Source organism: Stegostoma tigrinum, chromosome 3 (genome assembly GCF_030684315.1).
Source record: "Stegostoma tigrinum isolate sSteTig4 chromosome 3, sSteTig4.hap1, whole genome shotgun sequence".
NCBI classification, from domain to species: domain Eukaryota; kingdom Metazoa; phylum Chordata; class Chondrichthyes; order Orectolobiformes; family Stegostomatidae; genus Stegostoma; species Stegostoma tigrinum.
In genome coordinates, this window is record NC_081356.1 from 92977104 (window position 1) to 93000281 (window position 23178).

Sequence of the window (23178 nt, forward strand, 5' to 3'; positions counted from 1 at the left end):
TTGAGGCATGAAAGAAAAATAAATTCTGAACATTAAAACCACCACTTTGTGACAGGATTTGTGAAACTAAGGACTAAATGGACAAATTGATCCTTGGATTTGGATCATCTCAACTTGTTTGCAAAGTAATCATTTTGAACCTATAGCTGGAGGCGGCAACAGCTGACTGAGAATCTGGCCAACACACTGGCCAAAGAATATGGAAAAGGGCATTGTTGTGTTAAAAACTGTAGTTATTAGAAAACCCAGAAGCCCACCACAGCAAGAATACAGCTTGAGCTATGAGGGGTGCAAGATAAAAACTCAGGGATGCAACATTCACAAAGTCTAGAAGGATATGTGAACATCCTTTGGGTGGAATAACCCAGTGGATGGCATTCCTGCGAAGGATTTTGGCCAACAGAAGGAACTGAAGTGAGACAACTGATTAAGATTGATTTTTGTATGCACACCACCAACCTTAGAGTAGACAAAATGTTGCAATGAGCAGATTTTCTCAGCCTGGTGGAAAATCCACTCAATACCCTAAGCATGACAGCTCCCACATGATGAAATTTAGATGAAATTTACCGACTTTCACAATACTAAGTAACAGCCCGCAGGTTAATAAGGTAATAGACAGGAGACAGCAGTAAAGCCTCAGTGGTAACAATGTTTCACAGGTTAATGTGAATAGAAAAGGGACATCTGAAGTATATCCCTGCTTGTTGATAAGAATATGTGACATAGTGCCAAGATAATCAATGGCTCGTGATCCATTCAAAACACTGTAACAAAATGTGAAAGTTTAGACTTTAGATAGTCACACTGACTGTGATTCAGGGTCAGACCACAGCAGGCTCTTACCAAACATGTCTCCTAGCATATGCATGTAAAATAACGTCTGTAACCTCTGAGCCAAACTCAAAGTGGTTTTTAAATTATCACAACACACCCAATCTCCTTCTAGCAAATTTTTGATCATAATACAAGGAGAAAACTTTTTAAGAAGTGAATTCCAAACCTTCAAAATAAATGGGATCATCATTTTTATTAATAAGAAGAGTTGCATTCAGTACACTTCCAAGTCTGGCACCTCCAGTGGTATTATAAAGGAAAATCGTGAAGGTTTCTATTTCTTCAGGAATCTGGGTACAGATTGAAAAGATGACAAAGTAAACTAAATTAGAATTTCATATTGAGCTTTTATTTAAAAAAGTCAGAACAACAAAATACTATTGAAATTTTAAAATGCAATCATAAAATGTGTTTTTGCAAAGAGAGATGGAACATTCATGGCCATTTTTGCCTCTAAATTTAATAACTGTCTGAAGAGGGAGACCCATGCACTGACTAACCAATGGAAGTGAAGGTAACTTCCAACAACAACCTTTCAAAGGAAGGGAAAAGCAAGTCACAAGACATTCGACTGTAATCTCATGACTGCAAACATAAAGATGGGCCGACAAGCTCTGGTCAACAGCAATTCACCTCTTGCAGATTATGTCCCAAACGCATAAATGATTTGGGTATATCCCTTGAAGAATACACAAGGACAGATGTTAAAATGTTTTCTTCAATTCAACTGGAGTAGACTACTGGGGCTGAACACTCATGTACACCAGTCCGGGTTCAAATGTTAATGGACCATGTAAGTTGCAGTCAAGGAACTATCCCTTGTCACACTTGTGCTGCTGGAGAGATTCTCCCTCAAACTGGCTGCAAACCAATTAGTGAAAAAAAGGAATCAGAACAAAAAATATTGAATAAGTCTACAAAGAATCAGCTGTTCAAATGAAGGTCATCACAATCAGTGTAACCCAAATACAGCCATATTACCTTATCTGCTCTTCACGAACAATTCAGTGTCTGATCCATGAAACATTTTTGTTTGAACATCTATCTTTTTCAATTTATCTTTTATTTGTAATCTGCATGTGCGGGTTGGGTGAAAAATTCTTCTCGCATCTAGTAATTGATACTTTTAGTCATCCTGTTCAGACAGATTATGATCCATGTCTGAGGCAGGTGGGACTTGAACTCAGACCTTCTAGCCCATAATAAATGGTTGGTGCCATGTATCATGAAGAAACCAGGGATGGAGGCCAAACCACTTCCCATGGTGCCTGTCAGCTACACCTGTTGTGAACGTAATGTTGCATCTAGCTTTGGCAAACAGGGCATCAAAGTCTATTGAGATGCAACGGTACACAGATACTTCAGAGATACCTCTAAGATCCACTGAACGCCGATAGGAACCAAAAGTGAAGAGCTTCAAGACCACGATAACAAATGTGAAGCTGGATGAACACAGCAGGCCAAGCAGCATCTCAGGAGCACAAAAGCTGACGTTTCGTGTCTAGACCCTTTGAGGTCCTGAGATGCTGCTTGGCCTGCTGTGTTCATCTAGCTCCACACTTTGTTATATTGGATTCTCCAGCATCTGCAGTTCCCATTATCACAGCTTCAAGACAACAGTGGCTTTACTGGCCAATGGCAGGACACTATAACCAGTGCCGCTATGTTCCATATTCTTGATGTTGAAGTGCTTGACCATCACAGTTTCCTACCAAACTAGGTCCTGGACACCACCAGCTTGAAGAAAGAGGTCTATAAGACAGATCCACCCCAAACTCCACCTGCTATGCACATCCGCTCCCCTTCCCAATGTCACTCTCCTAAAACTTTAAGCGTTTTGATTGCATCATGGTCTGGCAACAATATTGACAAGATCTTTATACTTTCTGAACGCAAGAAAGTTTGTTCAAATCTGCCATTACTACCAGAATGCATTGAACTGAAAAACCATAACTCACTGCGTCAGGAAGGGACTGAAGAGTGATGTTTTTTGATGATTCAGCACTGTTAAAGTTGACCACACCTTGGACTGGGTAAACATCATTCGTGAAAGCAGGGTCCACATTCCAGAACACACTAACATTACCAAATGTCCCTCGGTCACGGATTATAGGAAAGCTAGCTGATGAATTAAAGTAAAATGCTTCATTACGTATAGCAACATGGGCATAGCTATATGAATAAAAGTTATTTAAAACAGTCTGCAACAAAAGGAACAATGTTGACCAGTCAATTGGAATACTTATTTGGCCCTTCTTTGGAAGTCGATAAATACCACCTACCAAATCATTAATTTGTTGCAAAGTCTTCAGTTTTATCCACTCGCACCACCGTCTCAATCAATTTTAAGCTTGTCACATTGAGCATTTCTTCTGTAATACTGTCTTCAACATCACCTGGTTAGGCATTTCCCAACCTTCTCAGCCTGCAGAGCAGACCTTTTCTTCCATGGTTAGCATTCTTACGCTACACCAGGAGGATTCTCTGCTTCTTACTTGAATGAAGGTCAAACCAGATTTCGTTCACCATCATCCTTACTCATCTGGCTGAAATTGCATTCTCAACTTTTCCAATATCACTTACTTCCCTTGAATAAAAGGTATGGATTCTAGCTACATCTACAAAATAAATCTCCCCTTTTTTCAAGCTCTGCTCCAGCATCCTCCACATTTAAATGACCATTACCACCACTGGTAAACACATTTACCCTTCCCTCCACTCCCAGTATTCTAAAGGCACACTTTGCTCCATGGTACCCTATCCCACTCTTGAATTGCGCCCAACACTCCTTTCCCTTTCCACTATGGGAGATGCAACACCAATTCTTTCATCCATACTACCCAGAGCCTGAACCCTCCCTTCCAGGTGAAACATTGATTTAATTGTATCTCTTATAGCTTAGTAACTTATACTTGCTGCACATGATGTGGTCTCCTGTACACTGGGCTGATAAAAGTAGATCAGGTGACAACTTTGGGGAACTACTTTCTTCAGGTGGGAAGCGGGATTTTGAGCTTTCAATCACCTGTCATTTTAATTGTCTGCCCCACTCACTTTTTAACATTTCTGTCCTCAACCTTCCACACTGCTGCAATGAGGCTTAACAAATTTGAGAAACATCACTTTGTCTCTTTAATAGGGACGTTATTGCCTTGAAGACTCACTATAGGATTCAACAATTGTTGTCCATTGTCAATACAACATGGAGTTGGAGCAATACAGCAGGTTAGGCAGCATCAGAGGAGCAGGAAAGTCGACGTTTCAAGTTTACATCCTTTATCAGGATATCAACTTTCCTGCTCCTCTGATGCTGTCTGACCTGCTGTGTTCTTCCAACTCCACACTGTATTGACTCTGACTCCAGCATCTGCAATTCTTGCTCTCTCTGCATTGTAGACCATAACCTCCCCATTCTTTCAAACACAGTTTGCGGACAATATAACAAGGTGTAGAGCTGGATGAATACAGCAGGCCAAGCAGCTTCAGAGGAGCAGGAAGGCTGATGTTTCCGGCCTAGACCCTTCTAGGCCCGCAATGTCAGCCTTCCTGCTCCTCTGATGCTGCTCGGTCTGCTGTGATCATCCAGCTCTACACCTTGTTATCTCAGATTCTCCAACATCTGTAGTTCCTACAATTGCTGACAATGAATCTACTATTGTCCTTCTCACAACTGTGCAACCATTTTTATTTAATTATTTGCCGTGCACCATCATCCTTTTTATTATTTAATCTCCCCTGCCTTTCGGCCAATAATAGGCCTACTCTCCTTCGCCTGCCCACATTTCTACTTGATTAAACTCAACTACACTTCTAACATTTCCCCGGCCTGAACTAAGGCCATCCGTCTGAAACATGAACTGCTTCTCTGGCTGATGTAGTGAGCATTTCCAGCAGTTTTTTCCTCATTCCTCCATGTGTCTCCGTGGTGCTCCAGTAGCCATTATTCAGGCTGTGCACTGTCTGAAACATTCCCAGCGCCACTAGAATGCCCTAGAAAGAAACTGTACTGTTTTTTTTAAAATCCAATCTGTTCAGAGATATTATTGGGGAGGTGAAGGCCTAGTGATATTATGACTGGACTGTTCTGGGGACCTGGATTCAAATCCTACTGTGGAAGGTAGAGGAATTTGAAATCAAGTTTTGAAAAAAAACTTTGGAATTAAGGATCTAATGATGGCTATGAATCCATTGTTGGAAAACCCTATCTTGTTCACAGATATCCCCCAGGGAATGAAACTGCCATCCTTACCTATTCTGGCCTATATGTGACTCCAGACACGCAGCAATGTGTTTGACTCTTAACTGTCCTCTGTGCAATCAGTGGTGGAAAGCAAGTTTTGGCCCAGCCAGCAACACCCATATTCCATGATAGGATTTAAAAAAGACACACTCCCAGGGCAGATGGGACCTGAACCCAGGCCTCCTGGCTCAGAGATGGAGTCACTACCACTACACACAAGATCCCCAGAAAGGAACTGTATTGCCTGTAAGGATATTGCCACCATCTGCAACACTCTGTGCTTGTAGTCAGAGATCAACTGGATATTAATGAAGTAAAATGTTTCATATTAATCAGTTATCAAGTACATCTTAAAGGCCTTGATTAAAGCCTAATACTTCAAGGCCTAAAAATGTTAAGTTGTACTGTTCCTGGATTTGACAGTTCTTTCAGGATTGCTAAACATACTGTACAAAAGATGACGACTGTTCTGTTAAGAGATAATGGGAACTGCTGATGCTAGACATTTTTCCATCCCCACCCTGTCTGCTTTCCGGAGAGACCACTCTCTCCGTGACTCCCTTGTTCGCTCCACACTGCCCTCCAACCCCACCACACCCGGCACCTTCCCCTGCAACCGCAGGAAATGCTACATTTGCCCCCACACCTCCTCCCTCACCCCCATCCCAGGCCCCAAGATGACATTCCACATTAAGCAGATGTTCACCTGCACATCTGCCAATGTGGTATATTGTATCCATTGTACCCGGTGTGGCTTCCTCTACATTAGGGAAACCAAGCGGAGGCTTGGGGACCGCTTTGCAGAACACCTCCGCTCAGTTCGCGATAAACAACTGCACCTCCCAGTCGCGAACCATTTTAACTCTCCCTCCCATTCATTAGACGACATGTCCATCATGGGCCTCCTGCAGTGTCATAATGATGTCACCCGAAGGTTGCAGGAACAGCAACTCATATTCCGCTTGGGAATCCTGCAGCCCAATGGTATCAGTGTGGATTTCACAACCTTCTAAATCTCCCCACCCCCCACTGCATCCCAAAACGAACCCAGCTCGTCCCCGCCTCCCTAATCTGCTCTTCCTCTCACCTATCTCCCTCTCTCACCTCAAGCCGGACCTCAATTTCCCAGCTACTTCCCGCCCCCTTGACCTGTCCGTCCTCCCCGGACTGACCTATCCCCTCCCTACCTCCCCACCCATACTCTCCTCTCCATCTATCTTCTCCTCTATCCATCGTCAGCCCGCCTCGCCCTCTCTCCCAATTTATTTCCGAACCCTCTCCCCATCCCCCTTTTCTGATGAAGGGTCTAGGCTCGAAAGGTCAGCTTTTGTGCTCCTAAGATGCTGCTCGGCCTGCTGTATTCATCCAACTGCTCCGCACTTTGTTATCTCAACTGTTCTGTTAACTCTGTCACTCTATTGTTAAGGGGTTGACTATGGCTATTTGCAACATAATGACTCCATCCAACTGGAAAATCATGTCAATCAATTATTGAAGTTATTTTTACCTGTATATACAGTATCCCCCTTGCTTTCTTTTATAGTTTCAGTAAATTCCTGAGTGGTGAACTGTATTACACCATGGGGATCATCATTCTTCAAAACTGTGATATTGATCTGTGTAGCAGTTCCTAATTTGCTTGGTGGAAAACTGTGGCTATTGAGTATTGCAGAATATTGTTCATCCAGCTATGAATAAGTGAAAGAATTAGACAAAGATAAATACCACACATTAATCTGCTTTTAATGTGAATCAAATGAAAGCTAATACAAACAACGATTAGCATTTATACTGCACCTTTGACACTTCACAGATGTATCATTAAAGAATGGCACTCTGTGATATATAAGGGTCATTCGGGTTAACTCAATGAAAAAGGTAGATCTCTTCGAAGGAGGAAGACAGACAACTTATTACAGATAATTTTAGATCTTGAGAACTCAACAACCAAAGGCGTAGCTACTAATTACATGTTTAAAGTCAGGGACATTCAAGCAATCAGACCTGGAGGAGCACAGATATCTACAAGTATCCTATGGCTGAAGGTTCATAGGGGTGAAGGATATGACGAAAATAAGTAGGGTTATGGTCCTGGAGGGATCCAAGAGAGACAGAGAGAATTTTAAAAATTGAGGTCATAAAGTGGGTGATTAGGTAAAGGACACTTTGAGTAAGCCTTTGAATAGCTTTAAGTTTACACGGGATAGAAGATCAAACATTGTAAAAGGGTCGGCACAAAATAAAGAAGCCTCACATTAGAAGAAAAAGGATTATCCCCCCTCAGAGTTAATGTGTAAAATAAAATATGCAGTTACAGAGGTCAAACTAGCCTATAAAAAATGTGGAGCGATATTGAATTATAAACAACACTGAATGTCTTGCTGACATAATGTTCCCAAACTGTGGGGAATTCCATGCCCAGCCAACTGGAGCTGAGTAAACAACATAGGACATAGATTTAAACATATACTCTGCAGTTTTTAAAGACCTGACAAGGATGTTCATGAAGGGATAAAAAACTCCGGGAAATGGGATTGGCAGGTTTAAGTGAATGTTGTCACGATTTGCAAAATTTTCTGGTTGCAACAGAAAGCATCAGATAAAAATTTTCTTGCCGGCAGAAATGTCTTACTACAACAGGCAGCAGAATTTCAAATGTTCCACCCAAATTAGTTATCTATACCTTAGCATTTTCCTCAAAATGGTGGTAAAGTCTGCCATTGCTTCTCCAAGCACAGGAGGAGCATTTACATTTTCTCTTAGTTCAATCCACAGACACAGCTAGATTTGTATATACTAAAACTGTTCAGTGCCACTGAGAAATTCATGATTTCAAGGAAGCTGTTCACATGAATAGCACAATATGCTGTGTCAACATATATCTTCACAATTCTTAACCACCGACACATATTCATACTCTAAAAGTTTTATTTTAACACTCTGAGAAACAATGATTCCGCAGTGCCCAAAGCCTTACCTCAGGTATATCATCCTCCCTTGCTAACAACGTTATTACTATTTCCCTTTCCCCCGGATCAAATTCCAAGACTCCTGTATTCCCGTAAAACTCGAAAGATGTTTTTGGTTGAACAACATAGCGCAAGAATTGCTTCAAAAGTGCTCCACGGTATCGGACAATCTTGAGTTCAAAGGCAACACCTTCCTAGGAAAGGAAATATTTTAGGTCGGTTAAAACCAAGAACCACAAATGAGCAAATCACATCTGGGAAAAAAAAATGCCATGGTCTTTTGCAATAAACAAATGATAGCAAGAGGGTGGAATTCCAAGGAATTATTCACATTATTATCAGTTTCTATCAACACATTGATGAATACCCTCCTCTCCAACCCCAATGTCATATTTGGAAGCCTGTTGTGTACCATCAGTCTGGAGCTGACCTGCCCAGTTCCTCATATTTGCCTCAGACGTAGTGGACAGGGGGAAAACTAAATCCCATTTTATGAGCAGCGATCTGGAGGTGTTGCTGGATGGGATGCTATACAGGCAAAATGTCCTCTTCCCCCAGGACCAGCAGTCCACAGCACCTGATCATGTCAACCTGCTCCAAGGTTGCCATTCAAGTTAAAGCAGTCTCAACCACCTAAAGGAATGTCCCCAAAAAAGGTCAATGGCCATCTCCATTCTGTCAGTGTAAGTGCAACCATTTTCTCTGAAACCTCAACTCACTCTATCTCTGCTCCTGTACTGACGTCCCACCAACACTCATTCTCTACCATGCTCACTATTGCCTGCAACACCTTCCCTATGTGCTCTCACCCAACAACCCTACTAACCCTGCATGCCTTTTGCACGGCCTAATCACGCACTTGGGACAACTCACCAACTGCATTAACAGTAACAGCAGTGGTACCACCTTTCACCTTCTATAATACTTGTTGATCTCTCAGTCCAGGGGAAAAATGGCCCTCGAAAGGACTGTAAGAGCCAATATGAGTGGCATGGTGCCCGAAATTCATTTTCTCTTCTCTTAGGAGGAGGCAATTCTGACTCAAACTGGCCGGAGCAGACCCTGGACTGGGATCAGAGGCTGCCTTTGATGTATTATGTTGGAACCCCCAAGCAAAGGTTATCACCCTTGACTTGACTGACAAACTTCCTGGCTTTGCAACTGCCCTAAGTGGCACAACTGGACAGAAGTAATACTAGCCTGGTATATCTGGCTGAGGGGTGAAAGTGCAAAAAAGCAAGGCACGGAAACGCAAGGCAGGGATTATGTTAGCATCCGGGTAGGCTCAGAATCAGTAATGGATGGGAAGCAAACAAAGAGCTTGGAGATGCAGTTTGTTCCAATCTATGAGCTGACTCAGGTGAGTATATCATATCCTTGCTGTAGCACTGCAATGATAATTGCCATTGCAGCCTGTGGTGCAGCAGTGACGTGCAGTAGCATCCGGTAAGTGGATCAGAGATGTATCAGAAGGCTCTAAGAGGCTGCCACATGTCAGGTGCAAATGTCCATGGATGTGGGATGCATGTGACCTATGCCCTTGGAGCATTTCCTGAGATATTGACAGCTGCTATCCAATGTGCAGTTTTTTTGGACCAAGTGGCAAGCTCAAATCTGCTCTGGTTTCCATTTCAGGTTTTCCCAACATCTAGATTGTTTTGCAATGTGGTAACCCCTACAAAGCCATGGGGAATCTTTATGTAATCTCCCTGTGGAGCTCACTGAGTATGAGTTCCTAGGTAACAGGCAATGGCCTGCCTGTCTGGAACTCATCACCTCAGCCCTTTATAAAGTAAACCCAGGGATGGGTCTGCAGAAATGTCTGTTCCAGGCTGGAACTAGCCAATATAAGCCATAGATAGTGGCTCTACTTTGGTGTTCAGCAATAATAATGTTCCTTTCCAGTTGGTCTTCTTGAGTTATTACAGGCAAGTTGGTAAGATCGCAACCCAAATATTAATGTGGCATGTTGAGCCAACAATGAGAACCTACCTCGTGGTAATCACCATCAAATGGTACTTCATTACGGCCCAGTGGGAATTTCACCATGCCACTGTGAGAAAAGATGGGGCAAGATAACCTCAGTATCAATATATGCCCCGACGAACTTCTCAGCTGATTCTGCCCTCACTTTTCCAAAGCTCACATTGCTCTGAGCCCCATAAGATTCAGCCCATAACATGTAACAACACCAAGTAATCTGAAATTAGTTGTAATAAGCGACTCATGTTCAATAAAAGATTAATTAGCCGTAATGTGGAGGTGCCAGATTAGGATTGGCGTGGACAGGGTCAGAAATCACACAACACCGGATTACAGTCCAACAGATTTAGTTGAAAACACAAACTTACAGAGTTTCGCTCCTTCTTCAGGTGTAGGTGAGGTGGTATCAGACACAGAACTTGATCTTTTAGTTATAAATTCTGTGTTTGATACCACCTCACTAACACCTGAAGAAGGAGCAAGGTTCAGAAAGCTTGTGTTTTCAAATAAATCTGTTGGACTATTGCCTGGTGTCATGTGATTTCTGACCTTTTTAATTAGACCAGTAAGGTTTTCCTTGACCACAGTGGACCAGCAGACATTGTGGGTTCCTATACTTAAAGAAGGTGGTGGTAATGAGGCTACCATATGGTGGGGTACACATTCAAATTTAGCAGCCATTTATTTATTTTTATTTTAATTATTTACAATGAATAGTTTTATAAATAGCACTTTTCTCTGAACACTAACAATATCGAAATACTAGTTGCAAAGATAACTCATGGCATTCTAAATTTTAAACAGATCTGCCTTTATTACAAACAGTCTTCAGAAACTAGAATGTTTAAAATTGCAAATGAGTGAGATTTGTAAACCATCAATAAGTGGGAGGAATTAAACATACTCAAAAATAGACAAGTAAGTCAAGGGAAAGAAGGTGCCAACTCTTTGGTTGACAAGTTGGAATGTCAAAAATATGTACAGAGACCTAAGCGACAGCTTTCAGCTGGTTGAGGCTTCATGCAGGACAGCTATGATTAACTTGGATCTTGACAGGCTAAAATCTGACATAGCTCCCCTAAGAGACTATGCTCACAGAGTGGATCGCTGACAGAGAAACATCACTAATTCATCTGTCACGTTTCATTTTAAAGAAATTACTACTCTTGATGATAGAACTCCCCACAAATGGTTCAAAAAGTGTTGACTTTATGTGCTTCTCATATTAAACACTTAACATGAAGAGTGTCTGTGCTCCAACTCTTTGCTTGCTACAATGATGAAGAGTCAATTCGATAAAAAATTTGATAAGGATACCAGCAAAATCCTTAACAGAGTGAATGTGTGCCTTGACACATGGTCCACCTGCCTCAGATATCATGACATAGGACTATATAAGATATGTTGCCACCACAAACCCTGTGTAACTAAATAACTTCTTTCAGAAGGAACCATGCCATAAAGAGCCCTTGGATCATCTAGAATAAGGGCTCTGGTACCAGCTTGATCTAATAATCAAGAGATATGACTCTCTGGTCAGCATTCTTAATACACACAGCTATCACAGTAAAATCTGAGATACAGGTCACTCCCTGGCCTGCATCATGAGTGCAATACAGTGTTTATCATCCAAACCAGAAAGACTGTCTTTGTATCATTACCACTCATTCTGCTACCTACATAAGAAACAGCATCTCCTCTTCTCAACTGAATGGGGGCACTTGTTGGTATTCCCACACAGGGTAAAATGGATCCGATTTCATGAAGCAATTTACAATATTATACAGTCAACATATTGGAACAACAGCATAAAAAATGTTGATTGGTTTGAGGATTGCTGTAAGGAACCCATTAATGAAGCTAAGCAACTACTTTAATCAATTATAAAAGAGATCTGAGAGTGACAAGTGTTAGAAGCATTACAATTAGCTGCTTGGAAATAATTCAATCAGAACTCGCATCCCTAGTGCTATTTCATGACAATGGCAATTATATGAGGACGGAATACGATTTGGTTCAGTTAGCTTGTGGTCAAATAACATTCTAATATTCATTCTGCAGGTTCACACAGGAATTGTTAAAAATTCTTTTACAGAATGTGGAATTGCTGCTACTTATTACCAATCCTTAATTGCTCTTGCACTGAGCAGCTTACTGAGTTATTCCAGAGGGTATTAAGTGTCAATCATCATGTTATGGATCTGGAGTCACATGTAGTCGGACTAGTAAAAATGTCTTTGAAAGACATTACTTGGTTTTTATTAAATCAATGGTAGTTTAATGGTCACCGTTACTGATACAAGCTGTCAATTCCAGCATATTTATTAACTAAATTTTAATTCAACCAGTTGCCTTGGTGGGATTTGAGCCCATGTATCCAGAGTATTAGCATGGACTTCTACATTACTAACCCAGGTATACTGCGCCAATTTACACAGCAAGGGAATGATATTCTATCAAGACCATAATCAGCAGCAAGTGAATGAAAACAAAGAAAGTCAGCACAGAATTCATATTGTCCTGAAATGGACCATAATCCCAAATTATGGATATATTGAACTTATAAGAACAATGTGAGTTTTTTCTTGAAGTATATACTTGCCAAAAGATACCTGAGAGTGTAAATTTAATGCCTGAAATAAAATTGCTGTGTGGATTACATTGAGCCCCAAGAGGTACCATGAAATGTCACACTCAGAAGAGTGTCAGAGGAACATCAGATAGCAAACATTTCAAAAGGAGAGATGTCATTCAAAAATCTAAGCTGTGTTCTCCTCTGGGTTGTGTCCAGGCTGTGGATATGATGAGTTGAGAAAAGGTAGCTCTGGGCAAAAGATATATTTTTACTTTTCCCAAGTATACCCAAAAAAGGGAGTTAATAAACACCAGGACTCTCTAATCCTAATATGCTGGAGTGCTGGTATACTAGCTTGTGGTTCAAGGTATATTGTGTTAAAGTGTTTACAGTTATTGTGTTTACTGTACCTGTAAAAGGACACAGCTGAGATCTTGTCAATTTAGTGTGGAGCTGAAGGAACACAGCAGGTTACGCAACATCAAAGGGGAAGGAAAGTCGACGTTTCAGGTCAGGACCCCATTGTCCTGGTGAAGAATGCCGAGTCTAATGGAAGACTCTCCTGCTCCTCTGATGTTGCATGACCTGCTGTGCCCCTCCAGCTCCACACTGCATTGACTCTGACTCTAGCATCTGCAGTTCTTGCTATCACAGAACAGCTGAGATCTTCCTTTAGTCCTGTGCACACAGATAAAATGAAATAAAATCTCTCTCCAACAAAGCCATTGTTGAAAGAAACTAATACCTTTAAGTTAACAGCAGAACTAAGAAACTTGAAACAACTACTTTACTATCAAAGTGAGCGATACCAGGATCTGCCACCTAACAGCTGTAATGTTTGATATTCTATTCATCATGGACAACCAAAAAGTGTGATTTTTGAAATATTTTTAGACTGACTTCTCATATTTAATCTCTGCGTATTTGACATGGTTTATTACCTTTTCTCACCTTTTAGTAGCAAAACCCATTCTAACTTTAATTCAAGAAAGCCTGGTTAAACTGGCTCCTTTTGAAATATAAATGGATCTGTGTTGGGTAAAAATATCCACACAGTAAGGATTCTTTTTAGTCTAACTTTAGCTAAGATCAAGCATGGGAGGGGTTGAATAAAGGGGAGCCAGTTCATCTCTCCTCACCTGGGGTAACAAACATTTGTGAATATCCCACCTAGAATCAGAACAAATTGGGAACCTTACATGTGATATTATGTGCAAGTTATAAATGCTAGTATGTTAAATGTAAGTTGTTAGCCAGCACTGTAAATTGTCAACTTGATTACACATCTATTACTGTTATTTATAACTGTTAGTTATACTGTTAGTTATAACTAAATATGCACAAAAATTCCACTTGCTTTGCCTTCTTCCCTATTTAACAGTAAGATGAAACTTCCAAGTAAGGTCATATTATTCATGAATATAATTTTTTTAAAGCTTGGAAAATCAAACACACCAATAGCCTAATTCAAGGGAAATCAGGTAGAGCTTTACTTCGTTCACACATTTTTCCACAGAACATCTGAACCCCGTTCACCCAGACTTACATTGACAAAATATGGTCCTCTCGTTTGTGGGGAGAATTCAAACACTCCACCTGGGTCATCATTTTGTAAAATAATTATCTTTCGACTGGTAAATCCTGATTTTACAATCTGATTTTCAGGGCTAGTTCTGCAAATGAAAGGCAAAGTCAAAAACTTTACTTGCTTCAGGCTCACATGCATCCAAATGCAGTCATTTTTCAACTGTAGTACTTGTTAAGTGAAGCGCACAAAATCCAAACCAAACACAATGTTCAGGGAAATCACATTTTCAAAGAAAATCGCAATAATTTTCTCCAAAAGCACGCAAATATATTCATATAAAATTCCTTTTAATGCTGCCATTATTCCACTCAAAATCAAAAACATTAAATAACAAAGATAAACTTTATGCATACAGATTACAGTACCAAACGTATCTATCTTACCGGTACATAGAATTATAACATGAATGTTTAGCTTCTTAATATAGCATCATATGAACCAACACTATGGAAAAAATAACTCTTACACATCCTGCAATATCCTTCAAATGGGGCAGAAACCTATGAGAGCGAGGGGTGTATATCAAGCCCCACCCCAGATGCAGCATTGCATCCAGCCAACAAATAAAAGATCTAACATCAACAGCTTGTTTAGAGGGGCAGGGAGTGAAACGGATAGACTGATCCTTATGGTATTTATCACCACCTCATACAAATCTGTATAGAAATAGAGCACAGAGTTTTAACCTGGACAAGCAGGTGGGATCGGCTGTAGACAGGGGGATGTAAATATTTGAGCACACTGGGAAGCAAACTCTAACTCAACAGCCACAAAGTTTTGCAAGCAGAAACCTGTCAGCCTGTTCCTAGAAGGCTGGTTAATTTTCTTATCATAATACCATCTTCACTCTCCAGTTTATGCTGAGCTATGATATTAATCTACACAGTTATATTTCATCCATTCTGACTGTCTGCTGTCCATGGTTACCTTACTATTGCAGACAGTCTCAACTTTAAATAAAATCCTTTTATAGCACATAAATTGGTGGCAGATCAGAAGACTGTGCAGAATATAAAAAAGCAGTGAAGAATACCAAAAAAAAATGAAGAAAAGGCTCTTGATCTAAAACATCAGGTTTCCTGCTCCTCTGATGCTGCCTGGCCTGCTGTGTTCATCCAGCTCCACACCTTGTTATCCAGGAAGTGTAAGATTAGATTACAAGAGAAATCTAGTGTGACAATGTAAATATCACAACTTTAGTAACTGTTCATAGATTGAAAGAATCAGCAATAACTCTTGTTGGAATAAACTGTTTCTTGAGATGAAAGAGACAAGAAGACACTGTTATAAAGAGGGAATTAAAAGTCACATGCAAGTTAACCATTCCTGAGAGGAATGACATGAACAATCTGTTTCCTGCAAATTGAGAGTGGGGAGTGTGCAATGGGACCGGGGTGTCCTTCTGCACCAGTCGCTGAAGGTAAGCATGCAGGTGGGGCAGGCAGTAAAGAAGGCAAATTCTACATTGGCCTTCATTGCAAGAGTTTTCGAGTACAGAAGGTGGAGAAGAGTTGTTGCAGTTACACTGGGCCTTGGTGAGGCCATATCTAGAATACTGTGCGCAGTTCTGGTCTTCTTTTCTAAGGAAGGATGATCTTGCTCTCAAAGAAGTGCAGTGAATGTCGACCGGGCTGATTCTGAGAATGGCGGGATTGACATTTCAAGACAGATTGCCGAGGTTAGGATTGCTTCCACTGGAGTTCAGATGATTGAGGGGCAATCTCATAGAGACTTATAAAATTCTAACAGAACTGGACAGGGTACATGCAGGGAGGATGTTCCAGATGGTGGGTGTGTCTAGCACCAGGGGTCACAGTCTGAGAATTTGGGGTAGACCATATAGGATGGAGATAAGGAGACATTTTTTCACCCAAAGAGTGGTGAGCCTGTGGACTTCATTACCACAGGAAGTAGTTGATGGCAAAACATTGAATGTATTCAAGAGGTGGCTAGGTACAGCACTTGGGGCACATGGGATCAAAAGTTATGGGAAGAAAGCAGGATTAGGCTGCTCAGTTGGGCAATCAGCTATGATTTTGATGAATGGCAGAGCAGGACTGAAGGGCTGAATGGCCTCTTCCAACTCCTATCTTCTATGTTTTGATGTTTCCTGGCAGAGAGGAGATAACAACTGCTTGGTATCATGCTGCCTCATGACAATTGGGCAATTAAGTCTAGTGAAGAAGTAATGATCTAAATTAAAGGGGTTAATTACAAAAAATAGCTAAACAGACAGCTAACCCATCATTAACTGGGTAATAGCTAAATTAAGTTGTAGGACTTAACTCGCTCACTTAAAAGATCATATTTTGGTTGCTACATGCAATAAGGTTTTAATCATCATTGTGAGGTTTCTTAATAAGTAGCCAAATTTAAGATAACTTGTGGTGATTCACCCACAACATTGGCTAAAATACAAATACAAATACTGCAGAGGTGGTGACACAGTAGTAATGCCACTGGACTGGTATTCCAGAGCCCCAGGCTAATGTTCTGGCAGCCTTGGTTTGAATCAGATAGCACAAGGAGTAAAGATAAGTGAAGTGAGTGGGTGAAGATCTGGAAAATGAAGTACAATGCGGGAAAATGTGAAATTCTCCATTTTGGCAGGAATAATAAAATTTGTGAGAAATTGCAGCGCTCAGAGATGCAGAAAAATCTGGGGGCCTTTGTGCACGAATCACAAGGTTTGTCTGAAGGTACAAGAAGTCATTGGAAAAGCCAGTACCAAGTTATTGTTTACCGTGAGGTGAAGTGAATATAAAACAAACGCCATGTGTCGCAGATAAAAACATCAGCAGCAGTGTCACTGGCCGCACAAGCTTCAAGTATGTTTAAGGCAGGGATTGACAGATTTCTGAGTGCCACTGGCGTACATGGCTATGGGAATGGGATGGTAAAAAGGCACTGAAGTGTTTGATCAGCATTGATCGTATCTATTGGTGGAGCAGGCTCAACAATGGCCTACATCTGTTTCTATGCTTCTGTGAATGTCAGAGAAGGCTTTAGAGGCATACTCTTGCTGCCAATTCCTATAATACTACATGCCTGAAATCCAGCTGCTGAATCATTACATAAATGCTGGCCTCAAAACATGCCCTAATGAGTTAATACTGGAGAGAAAATTAATTATTCTGAACATCAGAATGACCAATAAATATGGCCACTGGTCCTGTGCAAGGTCAGTGATGTCAGTTGGCTATGGCTGACTTCGCTATGAGCCTGGGCTGCTAACATCACTACATCCTCTGCACAGCGGTGTCAGTGCAGTTCCACATTTCCTGCATATCAATTAGTTTTTAAAGCAATCACCAACGTCCTGTGTTGTCCAGGCAACTTCCCTTCGTGCTCTCTCTTAGGTCCTCAAGCCAATTCTGGGCCAGAAAACTGAATTCAACACCTGAACAAGTCAGTAACAGAACATCTGTTTGTCAGCAACAGCAAATGTACACCAGATGGTAGTCGCTTCTGTGTGTCACTTTAAGTAAATTGCAAATAACAATTCACAAATTGCTTGTTAATAAAGTGTAAAACTGGATGAATACAGCAGGCCAAGCAGCATCTCAGGAGCACAAAAGCTGACGTTTCGGGCCTAGACCCTTCATCAGAGAGCTCACAAATGTTGATCTGTTATCTGTAAAGAACTAAGATCGACTTTTATATGAGATATATGGAAAATTCAAGATCTTTCAGCCAAAAATACGTGGCCACCTTTACACGGGATCAACTTATACATGGGTATAAATATGATACTAATTGACTCCATTAAAAGTTCCAGTTACTTCAATAAATTGTAGAAGTTTTCTGCTGGAGGACAAAATCCAATAAAAACTAATTTTGTGTTTGACCTTTGCAATGAACAAAGTTAACCTCCATTGCTTCACTGAAATGGATTTAAACCTCAGGTCCCAAAACCAGTAATACCAATCAATTGTGGCCTTAGTTCATTAATGTGGGTTAATTTTACCAACCAGTTCTGTAGAATAACACTGTATATTGATGGTTTCACAATGCTAATTGTAGTTCCTGCATGCAAACGTCAGAAATTGTAAGCTGCATTCTCAAATCAACATCAATCAAAATACATCAAGACAGCGCACAATTTTATGTGGTAACGAACAAAGCATTGACCCATTTCAATTTTCAGCTCTACAACAGTCTCAATAGCATGACCTACAGCTATGGTGATTTCAATAACAATAATGACAGAGCTGCATTAAGTAAACTATCGGATCAGTGTTTGTCTCCGTTTAAATGTAAATTATACATGTGGGGCAAATGCAAAAGAGAATGCAAAGTAGGTTACCTGGAATAAAATTGTGATAAGCAAACAAAGCTTCTTCAAGATCCTAGCAGCACTGTTTTCCTCTTTAAATACTAATGAATTACCAAAGCAGCCACCAAACAAGGAGAGTAGCCATGGAAGCAAACCTATTATGTCAATGAACCAATTTACATGTTCTGAACCTAAAGGTTCCTTCACTTTAATCATGCTACATGCAACAGATGATGTGTGTGTCAATTTCAGATTCACAAAACATCAAATAAAGTAAATGAGAATCATTGCATTGAGAACAAAACTTAAACAACACAACTTACTCTACTTACCCAAAGTATACCATAAATCTTTCTGTCTCTACCCTGTAGACACAGAGTGGTGGGAGATATGAATTCCCTTTCCATAATCTCAGAAGGTGGCTAAAAGAGAGGTTACTTTGTCCTTGTGCAACATTACATAACGTACACTATGAACAATCTTACTTGTTTTGATTAAAAGAAATATATTTAGAGAACTCATTATTTGCAAAATAACTAGTGTAACCCTATAAAAATATGAGAATGTCAAGGTCAACTCATAACACAATGTCAAGGTGAATCCAAAAATAAGGATTACTAAACACAGCACACAGCAATTGGACAAACTAGAGCAGCTACAGAAATTTTATTTCAGGTTTTGTAACAACAGATTGTCCTTGTACCTGAAAATATCAATGTAAAGTTCTCTTTGCCTGTGTGCTTGGAACATTACTTATTCCTTTAAATGGACCATTTTTACATACAGCCAGAGAAGATCAGTGAACAAATGAACCCTTTGCGATATTTAGTGACAGCTAACATTGAATTTAATAGACTTGCCCACTCTATTAGTGGCTACTTTTTTTGTCCTAAATAACTGCACTTTTCTGAGGTTTAAGGGGGATTTTACGCAATGAATTGAATTGGTTCTCCATCTCAGACAAACTTAATTTAGCATCAGCTACCAATTTTTGCCCACAGAAATGGACAAAACCTGTAGTGATTTTAAGGATGTCAGCTAGGTGGACCTCACTGAAAATGAGTTTCCTAATTGGAGTTGTCAATCTGGTCCAATCAGGGAGTCCTGACAGGCAGATATAAACAGAGGAGTGTCAGAGGTTCTGTTCACTCTGAGAGCCAGCTCTGAGGAAGCTGGATCAGTGTCAAGGTCTCTCCATGTGTAAATAAAGGGTGACTTGGTGTTGGAATACCAGCCTGTGTGGAGTTATTTCACAGTCATTATTGTTCAAAACATACTTTCACAAACATATTTAACATCCCATTGACTAGCTCTGACAAAAAAAAATATAAAAGCAAAATACTGCACATAATGGGATTCTAATATTCTAGCTAAAAATTTGGTAAATATATTCAAGAAATGAATATAGCAATAATATAATTTTATCCAGAGTCTGGAAACGTAGAAAAAAACACATTAAGTAGTTATGTTTCTTCCCCAGTTAGAATCCACGATAACATTATTTTGATGCAAAAAGTCCAATTTTCCAAATTGTCATGAACGTGATATTTGACTAGGCATGCAACAGTTCCAGCACCATCAGATTGAGGGACAGAGGACTGGTCCAAGGTTAGTACCTTAAACTTAAATAGGAAGGTACAAAAGCAGAGGTAACTAAAGTGAACTGACAAATTAAACTAGTCAACAGAGATGCAAAGATGGACGATTGCAGGCATATTTCTGAACACATAAAATAGATGTATTCCAACATGGAAGAAAAAAATCTATTGGGAGGACACACCATTCACGAATAACTCAAAGAGTTAAAGATCATATCCAATTCAAAGAAAAACATGTAATTACACAAAGATGACTGGAAGGCTGAAGATTGGATTGAATTTTTTAAAAAAAGCAAAGAATGGGTCTTTTTCTGATTGGCAGGATGTTCTTTGAGGTCCCAGGCTGGTGCCTCAGCATTTGGAATTTACAGGAATTTAGATGAGGGGAGCAAAGCATAGTAGCTAAGTTCACAGAGTCATACAGTCATACAGCACAGAAACAGACCCTTTCTTCCAACTCGTCCCTGCCCACCAGATATCCCAAGCTGACCTAGTCCCATTTGCCAGCATTTGGCCCACATCCCTCTGAACCCCTTCTATTCATACACCCATCAGGATGCCTTTTAAATGTTGTAATTGTACCAGCCTCCACCACTTCCTTAGGCAGCTCGTTCCACCCTCTGCATGAAAAAGTTACCCCACAGGTCCTGTTTGAATCTTTCCCCCTCACCTTCAAACTACGCCCTCTAGTTTTGAACTTCCTCATCTGAGAAAATGACCTTGGCTGTTCACCCTACCGAGGCCCCTCATGATTTTATAAATTTCTATAAGATCACCCTTCAGCCTCCAAAACTCCAGGGAAAAGAGACTCGGCCTATTCAGCTTCTCCCTATAACTCAAACACTCTAGACCTAGCAACATTCTTGTCAATCTTTTCAGTGCCCTCTGAAGTTTAACAACATCCTTCCCGCAGAAAGGTGACGAGAGGTGTGTGCAATATTCTAAAAGTGGCCTCACCAATGTCTTGTATAACCGCAACATAATGCCCCAACTCCTATACTCAATGTTCTGACCAATAATGGCAACATCACAAAGACAGGTCAGAAAATATGTTCCGAAGGTGCCACGGAGAAGTTGCAGACAGATAGATAGGCTGAATGAGCGGACACAAATATAGTTGATGGAGTACAATGTGGGAAATGTGAAATCATTCATTTTGGCAGGAAAATTTTCAAAAAAAAAGCAGACTATTATTTAAACGGAACAACTGAACAATTCCTAGTTGCAAAAGGATCCAGAGTCGAGTGTATGAGTCACAAAAAGTTAGTTAGTTTTTAATGTGCAAGCAAAGCATGTCATTAAGGCGCCAACAGGAGTTCAAAACTCGAGGAAGGATTTAGTTCAGTTATTTTGTTCATTAAGTTCAACACTTCAGTTATACACGGCAGTTATGAGACTACATCTCAAATACTGCATACAGTTCTCTTTAGTTAAGGAATTAATTAAGTGCAGGCAAGCACTTTCAGAGAGATTTATTTGATTGAAACCTGGATTGAGCTGGTTGTCATATGAGGAAAGGTTGAGCAGACTGGTCTTGTATACATTTTTTTTAAAATTTACTCATTGAATGAGGGGATCGCTGGATAGGCCAGCATCTAGTGCTCATCCCTCATTGCCTAGAGGACAGGATCACATTGCTGTGGATCTGGAGCTACATGTAGGCCAGAACCTGGTAAGGATAACCAATTTATTTCCCTAAAGGATATTAGTAAAACAGATGGGCTTTTCCCAACAATTGGCAATGGATTCACGGTCATCATTAGACCCTTAATTGAATTCAAGTTCTACTATCTACTATGGGAAGATTTAAATCCAGGTTCCCAGGACATTGGCTGGATTAATAGTGCCATAAGGCCTCTGCTACCTCTCCAATGGTCCTCTTCAAAAGAGTGAAAGGTAACTTGATTGAAATATATACGATTCTGAACAGTCTTGGCAAATCAAATGTGAAATGCAGGGTGCCACTTTTGAAAGAGTCCGGAACTACGGACTATGGTTTGAAAATTAAGGGACACCCTTTTATACCAGAGATGAGGAGAAATATTTGCCTTCAGAGGAACTTCAGAACAGTTTGCCTCAGAAGGTGGTGTCACTGAACATGATGAAAGTGGAGACAGATTGGTTCCCTTGCCTGAGGTTATCGGTGGGTAGATTGATATATAGAATTCAAAACACAAACAGATTAAGCCATTTTATGACTGATGGCAGGGTAGGCACGAGTGCCTGAAAAGCTTACTTTTGCTCTTAATTCATAACAAAGACAGAATGGGAGAACAGAAAGCTAGATTGAACTTTAAGAACAAATAAACAGAGTTTGTGGACATCTTCTCTTTTAAAAAAAGAATAAAGCTAACAAAATAAGATTTGGCACAATATAAATAATGAACCTGGGGAATGTTAATATCATGATACAAGGAAATGGCTGATAAATTGAACTGGTTTATTGTATCAGTCTTCATTAGACAGGACATAAGTAGCATCCCAAAATAAAAGCTGTAAATCCAGAAAAGAGTGGGGGAGAAGAACTCAAATGACAATCACCAAGGAAGTGATATTGAACAAATTTACTGGACTGCAGGTTGACGAAACTCTATGTCCTGATGGGCATCATCCTACAGTCTTAGAAAAAGTGGCTAATGCAATAGTCCAAGTTTTGCTTAATTTTCTAAAATTATCTACCTTCAGTTTGGAAAATATGTATTATAAAAAGGAGAGAGTCAAAAAGCTGGAACTTACAGGCCAATTAGCCTCACATGTCCTCGGGAAATTAAGCATCCCTACAGTGTGGAAACAAGCCTTTTGGCCCAATAAGTCCACACTGAGCCCCAAAGCATCCCAGTCAGACCCATCCTGCTGTAACCCACCTAATATACACATCCCTGAACACTACAGGCACCTTAGCATGGCCAATCCACCTATCCTGCACATCTTTGGACCGTAGGAGGAAACCTGAGCACCTGGAGGAAACCCAAAAAGACACAGGGAAAATGTGCAAACCCCACACAGACAGTTTCCCAAGGGTGGGTTTGAACCTAGGTTACTGGTGCTGTGAGGCAGCAGTGCTAACCATTGAGCTACCACGCTGCCCATAATTGCGAGAAGATATTAGTAA

The 23178-nt window shown here is 40.4% G+C and overlaps 1 protein-coding gene across 10 annotated transcripts in view; it reads right to left on the reverse strand.

Moving 5' to 3' along the window:
* Positions 1-23178, reverse strand: part of adgrv1 (adhesion G protein-coupled receptor V1) — a 560536-nt gene that overhangs the window by 478893 nt on the left and 58465 nt on the right. For all 10 annotated transcript variants that reach the window (XM_048527106.2, XM_048527099.2, XM_048527104.2 and 7 more), the window contains exons 12-16: positions 14151-14277; positions 8055-8240; positions 6585-6765; positions 2796-2959; positions 1004-1127 (exon numbers count right to left, since the gene is read on the reverse strand). In XM_048527106.2, coding sequence (XP_048383063.2) covers positions 1004-1127; positions 2796-2959; positions 6585-6765; positions 8055-8240; positions 14151-14277 — 782 coding nt within the window. The remainder of the gene's footprint in view (positions 1-1003; positions 1128-2795; positions 2960-6584; positions 6766-8054; positions 8241-14150; positions 14278-23178) is intronic.